A 19,003-nucleotide genomic window follows, 5' to 3' on the forward strand; every position below is an offset into this window, starting at 1 on the left:
ATACCAAGCATTGTTTCTCAAGCAGGGACGCCAGCAGCAGCGGGATACGTGCACGGTGTCACGTACTACACGCAGGGACTACTTCACTCCGCCATCTATTCCCTCGACACCGTCATGTGTTTTCCGTCTCATAAACCATGCTTATCTAGTATACTAGAATTGTGTACTACGATTCTAGGGTAACGTGCCGAACGTGTTGCCGACTCAGCCTGCTTTGTGAGCTACCTATGAATGAATAGGTGATTTTGAAATCAGCAATAGATAATACAACTGATATCTTTGAAAAGTCTTCATTCAAAGTAGGTATTTTCAAACATGTTCCCACTTCGACACATGGGGTATTTCTTTTCAATTAGATATGGACGATTCAACCCTACTGGTGGTGAAATCAATGAAGACCGAGAGTACACATACACACAATCTGATACACTGATTACATCTTCAAAACATAGCACAGAGCACAGCGTCGTAATAGGGTGACAATCATATCAACTGCCTGGCAAAGGAAAACATACACCCATGTTTGATGGTGGCTAAACATGAAACAAATAAGGAATGGTTAGTCGATGGTGACACATTTGATACGGGTGTGTTTGGGGCCTTAAGTTTGTAATTATTTGGTCAAATCCAATTTCCACGTGTATACCCTTTTGTGCACAGTCATATACATAGGGCGACAGTTACATACAGTAGAGTGACGGGCAGACATATTGTACACACGCTCCCAAAGCAGATCATAAGATAAACCTGATCAGCGCGTGCTAGTGTTTGGGGCTGCTACTTTCTACATATATACAGTTACATATTGTCTCGTATCAGAATTTCAATGCTCTCTACATATATAAAGTTACATATTAACTCGTATCAGTATTTCAATGCTCTCTACATATATAAAGTTACATATTAACTCGTATCATTATTTCAATGCTCTCTACATATATAAAGTTACATATTAACTCGTATCATTATTTCAATGCTCTCTACATATATACAGTTACATATTAACTCGTATCATTATTTCAATGCTCTCTCAGATGTAAAATTACATATTAATTCGTATGAATAGTTCAATGCTCCCTACATATATGTGTTTTTATATCTGAATATGATTTCATGACGTATTTAGGTTTGACAACAAATTAGGGACACAAAGGTTATTAAGAAGATGAGATACAAACATGTGTCAGGTGTACAGCTGTGTCACCGCTGTGCGGGTTCCCTACAATGCATTGTCCGTGACGAGGAAGTATTTGTTCCTCTCGGCAAATATAAGCAAATCCATAACACCTGTAATCTGGATCTGTCAGTCGCAGGTGAAATGACGTATTGTGGATACTTGTGTGTCGACACAGTACTGATGTAGATGGCGGGTTGTACATCAGTTGCTGGTTACATGCACGGCTATCCATGCCGTTGGTACGTCAGCAAACATTTAACCAGGTCACACACTGTCATGTGCCATATGCAAAGGATTGTTTTCGTTTGTTTGTTGTTTAACGCCGCACTCAGCAATATTCCAGCTATATGACGGCTGTCTGTGGACCAGACAATCCAGTGATTGACATAATGAGCATCGATCCACGCAATGTGGGATTTCTAGACATGCATCAACAAAGTCAGCGAGCCTGACCACCCGATCCCGTTAGTCGCCTCTTACGACAAGCATATTCGCCTTTTACGGCAAACATGGGTTGCTGAAGACCTATTCTACCCCGGATCTTCACGGGTTGCAAAGGGTTGTACAACCCTATTAAGACGTATTAGATGACGTATAATTAGGGGACAGCCCTAAGTTGACTGGATGCTCGACTTTATTAAGAATGACTGTTCATGATAAAGTAATTCTGTCATCTGGACACTGGATATAATATCACGACAGTTATCCTAACAACCTTTGAACAAGAGACGCATGACGCCCGGACGTAAAACATTTGACATCGTAAAACGAAATAGATACTTAATACTCCTAATGCTTCAGACTCATGTGGCAGGTTCAGATTAAGATGTCTAGATATCTAAGTTCTTAATATCTGCTGCAAATGTTTGTGCAAATGATGAACAAATTCGATTGTTTTGTTGAGAAGTTTTGCTTAAAACGAAAACCCAATCCGAAAATCCAATGCCGGATCCCAGATTACCCCGATTATAATCTTTAGTTTGAAAACATCAACGTGCAAGTGCTCGTCATTTTAGCGTGCGTGGTAAACGTATACGACACTAACTGACCTGAAACTAAATTTTAATACCCCCCCCCCCCCCCCCCCCCCCCCAACTGTCTCGGATTAACGCGAGGCCCAGTTATATAAGGCCAGCCATCAAACGAGGATCCTGGGTTCAAATCCCAGATTCTCTTGATTTAGTTTCCTAGTTTCTCAGAACCATACCCAAAGGTTTCATCTGCATCGGACTTTGCTCCAACCTGAATCTGCAACTCATCGTGATATAACTGATGTACGGTTCAAAGAAGCGTTATACTAGCCCCCTCAATTTTGACATCACACAATGTCTATTCGAGAACGTTCAACTCAGTTTCAACTTATCAACCTCGAGCTTCCACCTGGATCATCTTCACCTTTTCCTGCAGCAGCTGATGGTGTTTGTCCTAGCGGCATATCTCGGTCATATTTTACCTCGGTGTCGTTAAACAAACACACGTGTATGACTTATCTGTGTATAAATACAGCAGATGCTCTCGTGTAGTTTTACAAAGACTAGGTCTACCTGCCGTACAAATACAGGAAAAATGCACCCAGTATTTGTATTTTGTGTCCTTAGTTTCATGTCATATGGATACGGATACACATTTGGTAAGATTCAATTCTTTTTCAGAATTTATATACATTTTTTCTAAAACATAATATTTCTGATTATTTTTATTAAAACATATGAATTGCATATATTTTTTCTTTTGTAGGCCAGAAGAACCATTACCGGTACAAAAGAGCGGTACGTTATTCATAATTGATCGTTGCAAATATGTTCATTTTTCAACAATTACATGTACTTATACATTATTTGTAGGTAAATATAAGCTATTTCCTTTCACCGACCTAAGGGTGATTTTGTAATGTAAATGAATATCTCAAAGCATAGTGTTGTACAAATGCATATACAGGTGCTTGGGTTTTGGTTTGTTTGTTGTTTAACGCCGCACTCAGCAATATTCCAGCTATATGACAGCGGTCTGTAAATAATCGAGTCTGGACCTGACAATCCAGTGATTGGCATCATGAGCATCGATCCACGCAAATGGGATACGATGACATGCATCAACCAATTCAGCGAACCTGACCACCCAATCCCGTTAGTCGCGTCTTACGACAAGCAGACATGTAGGAATCGCTCATTAACCAAGGATTGATATCCAAATGAAATGAGCATCATATTACCAAATATGCGCCTGATAGATAGATAGATAGATAGATAGATAGATAGATAGATAGATAGATAGATAGATAGATAGATAGATAGATAGATAGATAGATAGATATCACATTTAATCCAGACATGTGATCCCATCTACTCAACCATCACGCCCGACCACACTATGTGCCTGGACGACGCCCCGAACGCTACCCCCGCGCTGCTGACCGAGGAGGAACAACAGGACATGGTGGACCAGCACAACAACTTCAGGGCCCAGGAGGAGGCAGAGGGTATGATGAAAGTGGTAGGTCACTCTGAATGAACTTCCTTCTGTGTAATTCCTAGCTAGATGAACGTGGATGTGAACTATGTGAACTTCTTACTGTGTAACTCCTATGAACATACAATGCCATTTAGAAAGTGGTCAAATGTACCAAATGTTATATTTGGGATAACACTTTCTGAGTAAAGTACAGATTCTCGTACTTTTTTGGTTGAGTCCTATTTGGAATTGGACCCCACACTGCCAGAGTGAGGCAACTAATCGCCAGCACACAAAGTCAGCGATCTAACCCACTCAGCCACCGAGGCTTCCACAAAATGAAAGTTCGACAAATGGTAGTCTAGGTCACGTATTTTGTGTACCCCTCTGATAAATGTAAATTGGCACGGCTCCCATGACCGAAAGCTATGAACACACAATGCCATTTAGAAAGTGGTCAAATGTAACAAATGTGATATTTGGGATAATACTTTCTGAGTAAAGTAACATATTCTCCTACTCTGTAATTGCTGGTTAGATGAACGTGGATGGTCACACCATGTGAGCTTCCTACTGTGGAATTCCTGGTTAGATGAACGTGGATGGTCACACAATGTGAACATGTTACTGTATAATAATTACTGGTTAGATGAACGTGGATGGTCACACCATGTGAGCTTCCTACTGTGGAATTCCTGGTTAGATGAACGTGGATGGTCACACAATGTGAACATGTTAGTGTATAATTCCTGGTTAGATGAACGTGGGTGGTCACACCATGTGAGCTTCCTACTGTGGAATTCCTGGTTAGATGAACGTGGATGTCACACATTGTGAACATGTTAGTGTATAATTCCTGGTTAGATGAACGTGGATGGTCACACCATGTGAGCTTCCTACTGTGGAATTCCTGGTTAGATGAACGTGGATGGTCACTCCATGTGAACTTGTTACTGTATAATTCCTGGTTAGATGAACGTGGATGTCACACAATGTGAACATGTTACTGTATAATTCCTGGTTAGATGAACGTGGATGGTCACACCATGTGAACTTGTTACTGTATAATTCCTGGTTAGATGAACGTGGATGTCACACAATGTGAACATGTTACTGTGGAATTCCAGGTTAGATGAACGTGGATGGTCCTAACGCGTATAATACACGTTTCCCCTTTGCATCAAAATGTGTCAACTACAGACTACTGTATTCCATATATATAACACAAGATTTTACCTATAGAACACATTGTTCCACATACATGTATATGTCAATGTGTTTCATATAAATAACACAATGCTTCCCCTATACTACAAAATGCTTAACCTATAGATCAATGTGTTTCATATACTAGCATGTAACACAATGTTTTCCCTATAACACAAAATGTTTCATATATAGATCAATGTGTTTCGTGTATATAACACAATGCTCCCCTATACAACACCATGTTTCATTGTACAGTAAACTACGGTTATAACAAACTCAAAGGGACTAATAATTTTAGTTTGTTATAACCGTAGTTCGTTATAAGCATATATATAGCATAACTACAGCAAATAGTCGGGACCAAAAAAGTAAGTTCGTTATATCCGTCAGATCATTATAAGCGTGTTCGTTATAACCGTAGTTTACTGCGTTTTATTTCAGGTTTGGGATGAAAATATAGCTGTGGTGGCACAAAAGTGGGCTCAACAATGTTACGCGGGACACGAGGATGCATCTAAGAAGAGAGCAACACCTAGTATGTACATTGTACATGTCTAAAATTATAAATGTCATGTAGCTAAATAGGCTTTAACCAAATTTCAAAACAAACTAAGTACATGTTACAAATCATCGGAAATAGCAATGACTTTGACTCCTTTAGTGAACAACAACGACAGATAGAATATTTCTACTTTTAAATGAATATACTCTGTTGTAATGTTTTTTCCAGATTTCTATTATTTCTAGAATAAAACACTACAATGAACTGTTTTCTAGTAAAACATAAGATTGTGCATGTTGTGTCAATAGTCGACCAAGGTGGTATACACAAAAGAAACTTGGGAACATTTGAGATTGAACGAACGCTTCCTGCTAATGCTCATTTGACATATGGCAGACAGGGAAATCTCTAGTCGAACACTATCAAGACACTAGTAGCTATTTGTGCTTTGCTATATGTTAAATATTTATTACCAAATGAAGTATCAACACCCCACGTGTATCGTTATGCATTGGACACATGTTCTCTTGTCCAAGGAGTGTTAACGAGAATCCAGCTGTTAGCATGTCGACTGTAAGGTGGCGGGAAGTCATATGCAACCCCCTGGACGTTGTGACACGAGAACCACATGTATCCAAGACCACTGACCATTACTGACCAGCACCGTAGAGGTTGCTTCAGACAGAGTGACGCAGTGTTGACAAAGTAGAATCTAACTACTTACATGGAGACAATATTTTATCAATTAGACCAAAATCAATGATGTAAATAATTGTATTTACTAAATGTCTTGGTTTGTGACTCTAGGGAAACAACTTCTTTTTATATCAGGCTGTGTTAGGTCAGTAACACATGGCCAAGAATCGTCATGCACACAATGTCGTAAAACTGTCACTGGAAATACGTTTTTCGTCACACTTCACACCATCAAATAAAGATCGAAACCTAATATGACACTTTCCAATCCTATAATGAAGGTTTGTGGAAAAGTATTTTCATACAAAACTCCTTCTTGTGCCAACATTCTGTAACGGTGGATATTTCTTCTATTCGGGGCTCTATTGAATTTGAACAGATATTTTGCATCTAACCGGGTGGGATAATTTCGATTACGTATATTTACTCATAAGTTTCTTCCGGGAGTGATAATTAGGATTATGTACATTTACTCATACATTTCTGCCGGGTGTGATAATGAGGATTATGTATATTTACACATACGTTTCTGACGAGTGTGATAATAAGGATAATGTATATTTACACATAAGTTTCTGCCGGGTGTGATAATAAGGATTATGTATATTTACACATAAGTTTCTGCCGGGTGTGATAATGAGGATATTGTATATATATTTACACATAAGTTTCTGCCGGGTGTGATCATTAGGATTATGTATATTTACACATACGTTTCTTCCGGGTGTGATAATGAGGATTATGTATATTTACACATACGTTTCTGCCGGGTGTGATAATAAGGATCATGCATATTTACACATACGTTTCTGACGAGTGTGATAATAAGGATTATGTATATTACACATACGTTTCTGCCGGGTGTGATAATAAGGATTATGTATATTACACATACGTTTCTGCCGGGTGTGATAATAAGGATTATGTATATTTACACATACGTTTCTGCCGGATGTGATAATAAGGATTATGTATATTACACATACGTTTCTGCCGGGTGTGATAATAAGGATTATGTATATTTACACATACGTTTCTGCCGGGTGTTATCATTAGGATCATGTATATTTACACATACGTTTCTGCCGGGTGTGATCGTTAGGATTAAACATACATAAATCTCTGCTGGGTGTGGTTATGAAGATTATGCATATTTTCCAATAAAACTGTTCTTGGTATGTTGATTAGGATTACGTATAATTCCCCATATACATCTGCCGGGTGTGATAATATATTTATATATGTTTCTCCATCAAGCTCTGCCGGGTGTGATAATGGGCCAGAACGTGGCGAACTACTACGGAGCGAGCTACTCATACCTCAGTGCGACGACACTGTGGCATGGCGAGATCGTGGATTTTGAGTACAGCACTGGATCAAAGAATGGCGGTGTGATTGGCCACTACACGCAGGTACAGACTCTCTGACCAGTAGCAGCTTCGTGCTGCGGTAGCGATCACGTGACATGCAGGTGGCGTGTACTGCTCATTTAATAGTAGAGATCGAAATAATGCCAATAAGAAATAGTTTAACGCCAATTTACGTAAAAATGATATAGGATGTTTATGAGTCTGGTTTAGATACGTCACTCATGTAAACGTCTTTATATATTACATTGCTTTATTATAATCATGCGATTGGTTCGTTGGTTCGTTGGTTTATTGTTTAACGCCGCACTTAGCAATATTCCAGCTATATGACGTCCGTCTGTAAATAATCGAGTCTAGATCAGACAATCCAGTGACTAATATCATGAGCATCGATCCACGAAACTGGGATTGATGATGTGCATCAACCAAGTCAGCGAGCCTGACCATCCGATCCCGTTAGTCGACTCTTACGACAAGCATAGTCACCGTTTACGGCAAGCATGGGTTACTGAAGACCTATTCTATCCCGGATCGTCACAGGTCTCCAATCATACGAGGTCCAGAGGGGAGGCAGGGGTAGCCAACCATCCCTCCTTTTTGAAGCCACACTTTTTATTTACAGGTTCAGGTTATTATAGGCGATCAGATTTACAGAGTGTAAATGTATAACAACAACATAATTAATTCGTTTGTGATAAGTTTTCAACACTTAAAAACACCACCATACGAAAACTGCCGCTAGAATTGTTTGTATTCATCAATCGCTTACATCAAAAGCTTGATGCACCGACACACTCATTTTCTGATAACCTGTATTGGCGCTTGAGGATGCTTTCTGGCTGGTGATATTCTGAAAAGGACAAATTACATTTGTGGCTGTTCCGAGGAGAATGCACTACTAAAAAATCATCGGCCAATTAATGCTGGATGTAACATTACAAGATACATCAACGAACGACCATGGTGGTTTCATTGTTTTGTAATGATATTCAGGTTGTTCTGGAACGTGTGACACGCATAGGGTGTGGTCGGGCGAGATGTGTGGAGGGAGACGTAACAAAGGAGTACATTGTCTGCAACTACGCTGGAGGGGTGAGTCTATATATAACTGTGATGGGGTCGGGTAGAGGGATGAGGCTCAGTATGTGGCTTCAATATGATGGATGGAGTTTCTGCATGAAACATATGTTAATTGTAACAGTTTGCAGACATCAATCTGATAAATATTTTTAATACTTTGAATTTGATTTCTCGGCACTGTTGTTTATGCAATCTCTTCTTGTATCGACACAGACCGCCTCAGTGGTCTAGTGGTAGAGCGTGTGTCCGGAGAGCGGAAGGTTCGGGGTTTGATCCCGGCCGCGTCATACCAATAAGCGCTGAAAGATGGTACTTGTTGTTACCCTGCCTGGCGCTCTGCATTTAGGGACAAGGACTGGTCGGCTCGGAGTCAGTACACTGTGTCTGAGTGGGGCATTCATGTTCAACTACGGCATGGAATCTCAGATGGCCAGTACTATAAAATCGGCATCAGTCCGGACTAGTAGAATCAGACAAATATACCTCGCTATATAAGTGCAATAATCTTGGACGCCACGTGAAACCCCATTTCACCTCACCTCACCTTGCACGACACTCGACAATGCCATATGTGTCTCATTATCCTCAGCAATTCAAGTTATTGAGCTGAAGGGTTTTAGTAAAAATAAGTGTATTTTCAATTTCAATATCAGAGCAGGTGGCCATTTATATCGCTAAAATCTAAACAAAATGTTCTCCAGACAGACCTCGGACGACACGAAGACACCCTTTAAGCTGTGCACAACTTCCTCCTGTCAGACCCAGTGTGAGACTAGAGATGCAAGCGGTTTGTGCGGTAGGTACATGTATATCAGAGGTGAAACATTATTAAATACTGTAAATCGTGAAATTAACGCGAGCGTCAATTAAATGCGAAAATGTAAATAATGCGAAAAATAAGCGGTGCAATTTGGTGTGTGATTAGATTTATGTAAAGTTGGATTAAGGTGAGGTAAACCTGACAGAAGACATTTTATTTACATATATATCCACTGATGCTTGAGAGAAGTGGGGTGTCGCATTCATATTGAGTCGCATTTTTGGCTAGGGGCAAGTGGTCGCATTCTTTTGGAGACGCATTAATTTCACGATTTACAGTACTTTGTCTCTGGCTGGTGTGTTGTGTAGGAAATCAAAGCGATAAAATCATCTTAATAATCACGAGAGACCTCTGCTAAAAGCAGAATCCATTATTCAAATCCTACTATATCATAAGCATGTGTTTATGAATCACTATCAGATAGGGATAATAACAGGTGTTTGCGAAAAATGCGAGCGTATCCTGCTCCAGTGCACAAATACATACAACTGCTCGCCTGAAAAAAAGCATTGGTATGACGCGCTTTGAAATCTTCGAAGAAAGAACATGCTCGATTGTACCTCAGACGTAGTGAAAGGCTGGAGCTGCTGTAATATTGCTCGACACAAAAGGAAAGTGGACTATTGAAGCCATCCGTCTTGTCATCGTCTTGTGGAGAGGGTTTTTGTCACTCTGAATGTTTATGCATATATCTAAATATGAAAGCAATAAGGCGGTTTCACTGGTGTCTTTTATTTCTAGATCATGTGGGTAAATCTGTGGAAGGGAATTGACTATTTGACCATCATTTACGATAAAATAAACGTCTTGGCCAAATTCAGCTGTTGGATTTTGCCAATCCGTGCAGAACCTCCGATTCATGTGCATGAGGAAACAGCGAGGGGAGCACAATTGGTGCCCATGAGGACGCCAACTTCTTGCCCAAAGTCCTATCACCAAAGTTCACGAAGAAGTCATCAACGAGGAGTCCAGCATTTCACATACTGTTTTCCTAGTATATTTCTTCTGATGATATTTGCTTTTATTCAAGAATAATGCTACATTTAAAAGCCAACTGTTTGACAATTAACGATTCCTCGGTTTGCACGTAGATATGTCCGGATCCGAATTTGAGAACTGCGTGTGTTGGTTATAATTACAGCATGATGGCTTGCATGTTAGTTACAACATGGAATTTTGTATGACTTCAGATTGCGGAGGAAAGACGTGTTTAAACGGAGGGACGCTTGACAAGACAACCTGTACCTGCGACTGTCCTGTAATATTCACTGGAGATTCATGCGAAACACGTAACGTTTACATAGTTGTATATAACTCGATTTCATATGACGATATTCGTTATGCATTTCAACTAGGGTAATTGTAACAGATGTCGGTAAATGTTATGATATTCTGGCCAATTTAAGGGGGTGATGGTGCTGTAGTGTACTTGGAGTATTGATAAAAGATGTTGGTCTGTTCAAACAGATTCCACCTGGTAAAAACGCTGGTAAAAAATCATTGTTCGTAGGTTTAACCTCAGGAACTAGACCAGCATCAGTTGAGGCTTCGACCAGTGAAGATCGGGGAAGAGAATAGGTCTTCAGCAACCCATGCTTGCCATAAAAGGCGACTTTGCTTGTTGTAAAAGGCGACTAACGGGATCGGGTGGTCAGGCTCGCTGACTTGGTACATGTAGATGCATGTCATCGTATCCCAATTGCGTGGATCGATGCTCATGATATTAATCACTGGATTGTCTGGTCCAGACTCGATAATTTACAGACCGCCGTCATATAGCTGGAATATTGCTGAGTGCGGCGTTAAACAACAAACCAACCAACAGCCAACCTTGCTTGCTGTAAAAGGCGACTATGCTTGTCGTAAGAGGCGACTGACGGGATCGGGTGGTCAGGCTCGCTGACTTGGTTGATGAATGTTGATGATCGTGATCGTATCCCAATTGCTCATGATGTCACTTACTTGATTGTTTGTTCCAGACTCGATTATTTACAGACTGCCCTCATATAGCTGGAATATTGCTGGTTGCGGCGTTAAACAAACAAACAAACAAACAAACAAACAAACAAACAAACAAACAAACAAACAAGCAAACACTTGGAGCTGCCGCTCACGTTAAACTGATATGCTGGAATGTAACTGAAATGCTGTTCAAAGAGGCGTTCCCGACTATCAACTGTTCCTTTTACAGTCGGGAACCTAGATGTTTACAAATCCCATTGACATAATACATGCAGCAGCTCAGGGAAACGTCGATAATAATGTGATAATCAGTGCATTTATACTTGTCTTTCAGTGTCCTGCTCCACGCCTGACAAGACTTACTGTACAGACACCAATTACTGTAACTTTCAAAACCTAGTTATTGAATGTCCAACATTTTGCGGGATTTGTCCAAACCGTAAGTAGCTTAGCAAATGAATGCACAAATATAATTATTAATTTTAAATTTAATATCACATGCTCATGCACTGGGAGTTAGTGATGATACGTAAATGTCAACCAGAATGAGCTGGTCGTTGACCTACGTAAAGACAACGGGCAGTGCTTATGATATGGATTTTCTTTGTCCAAATGTTCTGAAACCTTGCGACCGCCTCCATGGTCTAGTGGTAGAGCGGAATACCAAAAGACGTTAAAACATGGTACTTGTTGTTACCCTGTCTGGCGCTCGGTATTAAGGGGCTAAAACAAGGACTGGTCGGCTCTGAGTAAGTATACTGTGTCTGAGTGGGGTATTCATGTTAAACTGCGGCATCAATCCGGACTAGAACAAGCAGACACACACACACACACGTGCATGTCTAAGAGTGAATATTATGAAGTGAATTTGAACCCATACCAGTGTGTTCAATCATATCCTATACTATACTCTATAGTCAGTGGTTGGAGAACCAGTAGTTATAGGTGATGTGATTGACCGCCGCCTTCTCTTGGCTATAGGGTTATCGCGTACGCGTGTATTTTACGGCCTCCTCACTCACTGCATATGATACATACGTACTTTAAAGTGACAGTGTTTTTATTGAAGCTATCTTCATACCCTGGATATAAAACACTTTTGTCCAAAACCTTCTCATCCTTAAGGTATATATTTCCAGGACAAGCGTCCTCTTTCTAAATTTAGGTTTATTTATATATATTGACGATTACAGACTGTATATGCCAAATCAATCCACAGTAATCATACCCAACCATCTTCAATCAAATGCAACATTATACAATCAATATATGGCGGTACTCGTAGTTATAGTTTCGTTAAGAGTCAATTGTCTTGAGGTCACTATTTAGATGTAAGTAGGACGTTCCTACCGATTGCTGAGGAGGGTCATCGCATCAGCGGCCAAACCTATTACAGGCAATGTGATGTTGCGATGAAATGCGCCAACAATGGGATGGAAAATGCGATGCTACTTTGGAAGATTCGCAGCATCGCTTGCTGGAGGGGATGATGATGAGGTGGCCCTCGTTGGCCATGATGGTTCAATCCATATTTTACCAAGCTGCAATAGAGAGCTTCCATTGTCTATTTATTATCCCTGTAATCTTTTGTGAATAGAATGTTCCAAGACGTGTGAGAACGGTGGAAGTCAGAACTCCATCCCCTGTCTGTGTAACTGTGCCCCTGGCTGGACGGGCGACCTCTGTGACACACCAGGTAAATCTGTAAAGTCAGAACTCCTTCCCAGGGACGGGCGACCTCTGTAACACACCAGGTAATCCATAAAATAAGAACTCCATCCCCTGCCTTTGTGGCTGTGCTTGGCTGGACGGACGACCTCTGTTACACACCAGGTAGTCCATATAATCAGAACTCCATCCCCTGTCTGTGTAACTGTGCCCCTGGCTGGACGGGCGACCTCTATTACACACCAGGTAATCTGTATAGTCAAAACTTCTTCCCAGGGACGGGCGACCTCTGTAACACACCAGGTAAATCTGTATAGTCAGGACTCCTTCCCAGGGACGGGCGACCTCTGTGACACACCAGGTAATCTGTGTAGTCAGAACTTCATCCCAGGGACGGGCGACCTCTGTGACACACCAGGTAATCTGTATAGTCAGAACTCCATCCCAGGACGGGCGGCCTCTGTTACACACCAGTAATCTGTATAGTCAGAACTCCATCCCAGGACGGGCGACCTCTGTTACACACCAGTAATCTGTATAGTCAGAACTCCATCCCAGGACGGGCGGCCTCTGTTACACACCAGAAATCTGTATAGTCAAAACTCCATCCCAGGACGGGCGGCCTCTGTTACACACCAGTAATCTGTATAGTCAAAACTCCATCCCAGGGACGGGCGACCTCTGTTACACACCAGTAATCTGTATGGACAGAACTCCATCCCAGGGACGGGCGACCTCTGTTACACACCAGGTAATCTGTATAGTCAAAACTCCAGCCCAGGGACGGGCGACCTCTGTTACACACTAGTAATCTGTATAGTCAGAACTCCATCCCCTGTCTGTGTAACTGTGCCTTTTAGCATTAACACACAGTGCAGTCATGTGCATAGCGATATCCGTTTTTCTATCGGACTTCTCTCTATGTGTCTGTCTTGCAACAAAACACTGTTTTACAGTCTGTTGTTGGCAGGGTATGTGCTGTGTAGCTTAAATTGTGTGTAGATATGCACCTTGTGTGAAGATCATTAACTACCTGTGGACAAAGAGACGCGGCAACACAGCTGCAGGTTCAGTTTATTTGTTCGCATCCACACCATAACATTCAGTGAACCTAATGTATCAAATTAATGAAGACACAATATGTTATTTACAGTCGGCCCATCGACGTGTGATCAGGTATGCGAACTTCCACTGATCCTGGACGAAGCCACCTGTCAGTGCAAAGGTATCAGTATGCTATACCACAACCACCACATACAGCCACAGGGATAAGTGTCAATATACTGTAGTAAAACCACCACATACAGTCACAGGGATAAGTGTCAATATACTGTAGTAGAACCACCATATACAGCCACAGAGATAAGTGTCAATATGCTGCAGTAGAACCACAACATACAGTCACAGGGATAAGTGTCAATATACTGTAGTAGAACCACAACATACAGTCACAGGGATAAGTGTCAATATACTGTAGTAGAACCACAACATAGAGTCACAGGGATAAGTGTCAATATACTGTAGTAGAACCACCACATACAGTCACAGGGATAAGTGTCAATATACTGCAGTAGAACCTCCATAAACAGTCACAGGGATAAGTGTCAATATACCGCAGTAGAACCACAACATACAGTCACAGGGATAAGTGTCAATATACTGTAGTAGAACCACCATACACAGCCGCAGGGATAAGTGTCAATATACTGCAGTAGAACCACCATAAACAGTCACAGGGATAAGTGTCAATATACCGCAGTAGAACCACCATAAACAGTCACAGGGATAAGTGTCAATATACCGCAGTAGAACCACAACATACCGTCACAGGGATAAGTGTCAATATACCGCAGTAGAACCACCATAAACAGTCACAGGGATAAGTGTCAATATACCGCAGTAGAACCACAACATACCGTCACAGGGATAAGTGTCAATATACCGCAGTAGAACCACCATAAACAGTCACAGGGATAAGTGTCAATATACTGTAGTAGAACCACAACATACAGTCACAGGGATACTTGTCAGTATACTGTAGTAGAACCACCATATACAGCCAAAGGGATAAGTGTCAATATACTGTAGTAGAACCACCATATACAGCCACAGGGATAAGTGTCAATATACTGTAGTAGAACCACCATACACAGCCACAGGGATAAGTATCCATTTACTGTAGTAGAACCACAACATACAGCCACAGGGATAAGTGTCAATATACTGTAGTAGAACCACCACATACAGCCAAAGGGATAAGTGTCAATATACTGCAGTAGAACCACCATAAACAGTCACAGGGATAAGTGTCAATATACCGCAGTAGAACCACAACATACAGTCACAGGGATAAGTGTCAATATACTGTAGTAGAACCACCATATACAGTCACAGGGATAAGTGTCAATATACTGTAGTAGAACCACCATACACAGCCACAGGGATAAGTATCCATTTACTGTAGTAGAACCACAACATACAGCCACAGGGATAAGTGTCAATATACTGTAGTAGAACCACCACATACAGCCAAAGGGATAAGTGTCAATATACTGCAGTAGAACCACCATAAACAGTCACAGGGATAAGTGTCAATATACCGCAGTAGAACCACCATACACAGCCGCAGGGATAAGTGTCAATATACCGCAGTAGAACCACAACATACAGTCACAGGGATAAGTGTCAATATACTGTAGTAGGACCACTATATACAGTCACAGGGATAAGTGTCAATATACTGCAGTAGAACCACTATATACAGTCACAGGGATAAGTGTCAATATACTGTAGTAGAACCACCATAAACAGTCACAGGGATAAGTGTCAATATACTGTAGTAGGACCACTATATACAGTCACAGGGATAAGTGTCAATATATTGCAGAAGAACCACTATATACAGTCACAGGGATAAGTGTCAATATACTGCAGTAGAACCACCATAAACAGTCACAGGGATAAGTGTCAATATACTGTAGTAGGACCACTATATACAGTCACAGGGATAAGTGTCAATATACTGTAGTAGAACCACTATATACAGTCACAGGGATAAGTGTCAATATACTGTAGTAGAACCACCATAAACAGTCACAGGGATAAGTGTCAATATACTGTAGTAGGACCACTATATACAGTCACAGGGATAAGTGTCAATATACTGTAGTAGGACCACTATATACAGTCACAGGGATAAGTGTCAATATATTGCAGAAGAACCACCATATACAGCCACAGGGATAAGTGTCAATATACTGCAGTAGAACCACCATACACAGCCGCAGGGATAAGTGTCAATATACTGTAGTAGAACCACCACATACAGTCACAGGGATAAGTGTCAATATACTGTAGTAGAACCTCCATAAACAGTCAAAGGGATAAGTGTCAATATACTGTAGTAGAACCACAACATACAGTCACAGGGATAAGTGTCAATATACTGCAGTAGAACTACTATATACAGTCACAGGGATAAGTGTCAATATACTGTAGTAGAACCACAACAAACAGCCACAGGGATAAGTGTCAATATACTGTAGTAGAACCAATATATACAGTCACAGGGATAAGTGTCAATATACTGCAGTAGAACCACCATATACAGCCACAGGGATAAGTGTCAATATACTGAAGTAGAACCACTATATACAGTCACAGGGAAAAGTGTCAATATACTGCAGTAGAACCAATATATACAGTCACAGGGATAAGTGTCAATATACTGCAGTAGAACCACCATAAACAGCCATAGTGTTAAGACTCAATATTCCCATCTTCCCGAGGCAAGAGAGGCAACTGACTATATTGGACTGGAAGTCAGTTAACTCTCTTGCCTCGGAAAGATGCAATATTCTGTGCAAGCACTTGGTATGACACTGCTGCAATGACGTTGTTATAACATCTCCTTGTCCAACTTTGTGTACCGTCAGCTGCTCTGTCGAAGATAGGGCACTTTACCGCAACCTCAGCAATTTAGGGTTTCATATTTACTCCGGAATGTCATTTGACGCTTTTGCGAAAGACATGACAAAGGAACAGGTCGTTGAAATATGTTAAGAACAACTGCATCAGGCAATGTGCGGAGGTTACAGTACGGAAGGTAACGTTATAAGTTCGCATTTGACAATACAATGTGTTATCAAATTTCAGAAAATCCAATTTGCACGTTCATAAGGAGCAACAACCTATGTGGTCTGGCGTACGGTCAGGCGTGCAAGTGTGCCTGACTCGGACACAGCTGGACCTGAGGAGTCTTGTTGATGTACATCTCGCTGTGAAGCAATAAATAACAACCACCTCCTCCAAACCTCGTTACTCTTTTGTGTGTGGTTTCATAAGTGAATGTGTACAGAGCTATTAGGTACTTCGTGGCTCCTGCCAGCGCGAACAGTAACAGAAGTTACCTCGTGACGCCTGTTAGTGTGTACAGTGACAGCAGTTACCTCGTGACTCCTGCTAGTGTGTACAGTGACAGAAGTTACCTCGTGACTCCTGCTATTGTGTACAGTGACAGCAGTTACCTCGTGACTCCTGCTAGTGTGTACATTGACAGTAGTTACCTCGTGACTCCTGCTAGTGTGTACATTGACAGAAGTTACCTCGTGACTCCTGCTAGTGTGTACAGTGACAGTAGTTTCCTCGTGAATCCTGCTAGTGTGTACATTGACAGTAGTTACCTCGTGACTCCTGCTAGTGTGTACATTGACAGTAGTTTCCTCGTGACTCCTGCTAGTGTGTACATTGACAGTAGTTACCTCGTGACTCCTGCTAGTGTGTACAGTGACAGTAGTTTCCTCGTGACTCCTGCTAGTGTGTACATTGACAGTAGTTACCTCGTGACTCCTGCTAGTGTGTACATTGACAGAAGTTACCTCGTGACTCCTGCTAGTGTGTACAGTGACAGTAGTTTCCTCGTGACTCCTGCTAGTGTGTACATTGACAGAAGTTACCTCGTGACTCCTGCTAGTGTGTACAGTGACAGTAGTTTCCTCGTGACTCCTGCTAGTGTGTACATTGACAGTAGTTACCTCGTGACTCCTGCTAGTGTGTACATTGACAGAAGTTACCTCGTGACTCCTGCCAGTGTGTACAGTGACAGAAGTTTCCTCGTGACTCCCGCTAGTGTGTACAGTGACAGAAGTTACCTCGTGACGCCTGCTAGTGTGTACTCATCTTATGGTCATTAAATGACTATAAAAATCAAGTTTCCACCTTTCCTAACTAGGCTGGTATTATGGATTTACATTTTGGTTGGACAAGTGGATAGTCCAATCAAAATCGAGTTACGAAATCGACATCCGGTTCGCAAACATCAGTGCAGATTTCGGACGATTGCCGAATTTGCACAGAATGTGTACCGTAAACTTGGCATTGACAGAAATTTTCAAAATCTTTTCATGTTTGTAATCAAGATGCGCAACTGGTGTGATACTTTTGACGAGGCAAGACCCGTTTTACTACAGTAAATACCATGATTATGACCGCCATTTTGTTTGAAGCAAACGCAAGTAATATGAGAGGTCGAAATTGATTTATAAGTAGGAGGGACATAGAAGGAATGTAACTCGTAATAGCCATTGGTGGCGCTTTGATCAAGTCGCGGAATTCCAGCCTAGCTCGGTAAGGGTGGAAACTGGACTTTTATATTCAGTTAACTCCCTTGCTTCGGGAAGATGGTAGTTACCTCGTGACGATTCAGTATTCACTCACTAACCATCTGGGACACCCCATCTCTGGTATACATGGCAGATTGGCCTCCTCCTCAAACCCTATACTTATACACGTTACCGAATTACTCGACAAATTTGGCGAAACATAGCCTGATATAACGGATTAGAATTTTATTTTAGGGACGATTCTAAAATCCTTAACAAGCCACCACGAAGTTTATAGATTAGGCTTGCTGTAGAATGTCGTATTGGAAGACTGAAGGTGAAGGTATGAAAAGGTTGCTGATGCAGGAAAGACCTATCCACGCAGCGGGGACCTGTCTGGGTTTGTTTGCCGGAGTCTATGTCCACGCAACTCGATCTTCCTGTTCAGAAACATGATGTACACGCAAT

General features: G+C 41.3%; 1 protein-coding gene across 1 annotated transcript; it reads left to right on the plus strand.

Moving 5' to 3' along the window:
- The first annotated feature begins 2,686 nt into the window (after nucleotides 1-2,686).
- On the plus strand, nucleotides 2,687-17,247 carry LOC139473220 (cysteine-rich venom protein-like). The gene is made up of 12 exons (XM_071255746.1): nucleotides 2,687-2,807; nucleotides 2,915-2,946; nucleotides 3,506-3,670; nucleotides 5,279-5,372; nucleotides 7,293-7,447; nucleotides 8,399-8,495; nucleotides 9,186-9,281; nucleotides 10,496-10,594; nucleotides 11,602-11,706; nucleotides 12,865-12,963; nucleotides 14,089-14,160; nucleotides 17,091-17,247. The coding sequence occupies exons 1-12, from the start codon at nucleotides 2,687-2,689 to the stop codon at nucleotides 17,165-17,167; spliced, it is 1,212 nt and encodes a 403-aa protein (XP_071111847.1). The 3' UTR covers nucleotides 17,168-17,247.
- Nucleotides 17,248-19,003: the final 1,756 nt, after the last annotated feature.

This window comes from Haliotis cracherodii, unplaced genomic scaffold, assembly GCF_022045235.1.
Source record: "Haliotis cracherodii isolate W230 unplaced genomic scaffold, xgHalCrac1.p SCAF_27, whole genome shotgun sequence".
NCBI classification, from domain to species: domain Eukaryota; kingdom Metazoa; phylum Mollusca; class Gastropoda; order Lepetellida; family Haliotidae; genus Haliotis; species Haliotis cracherodii.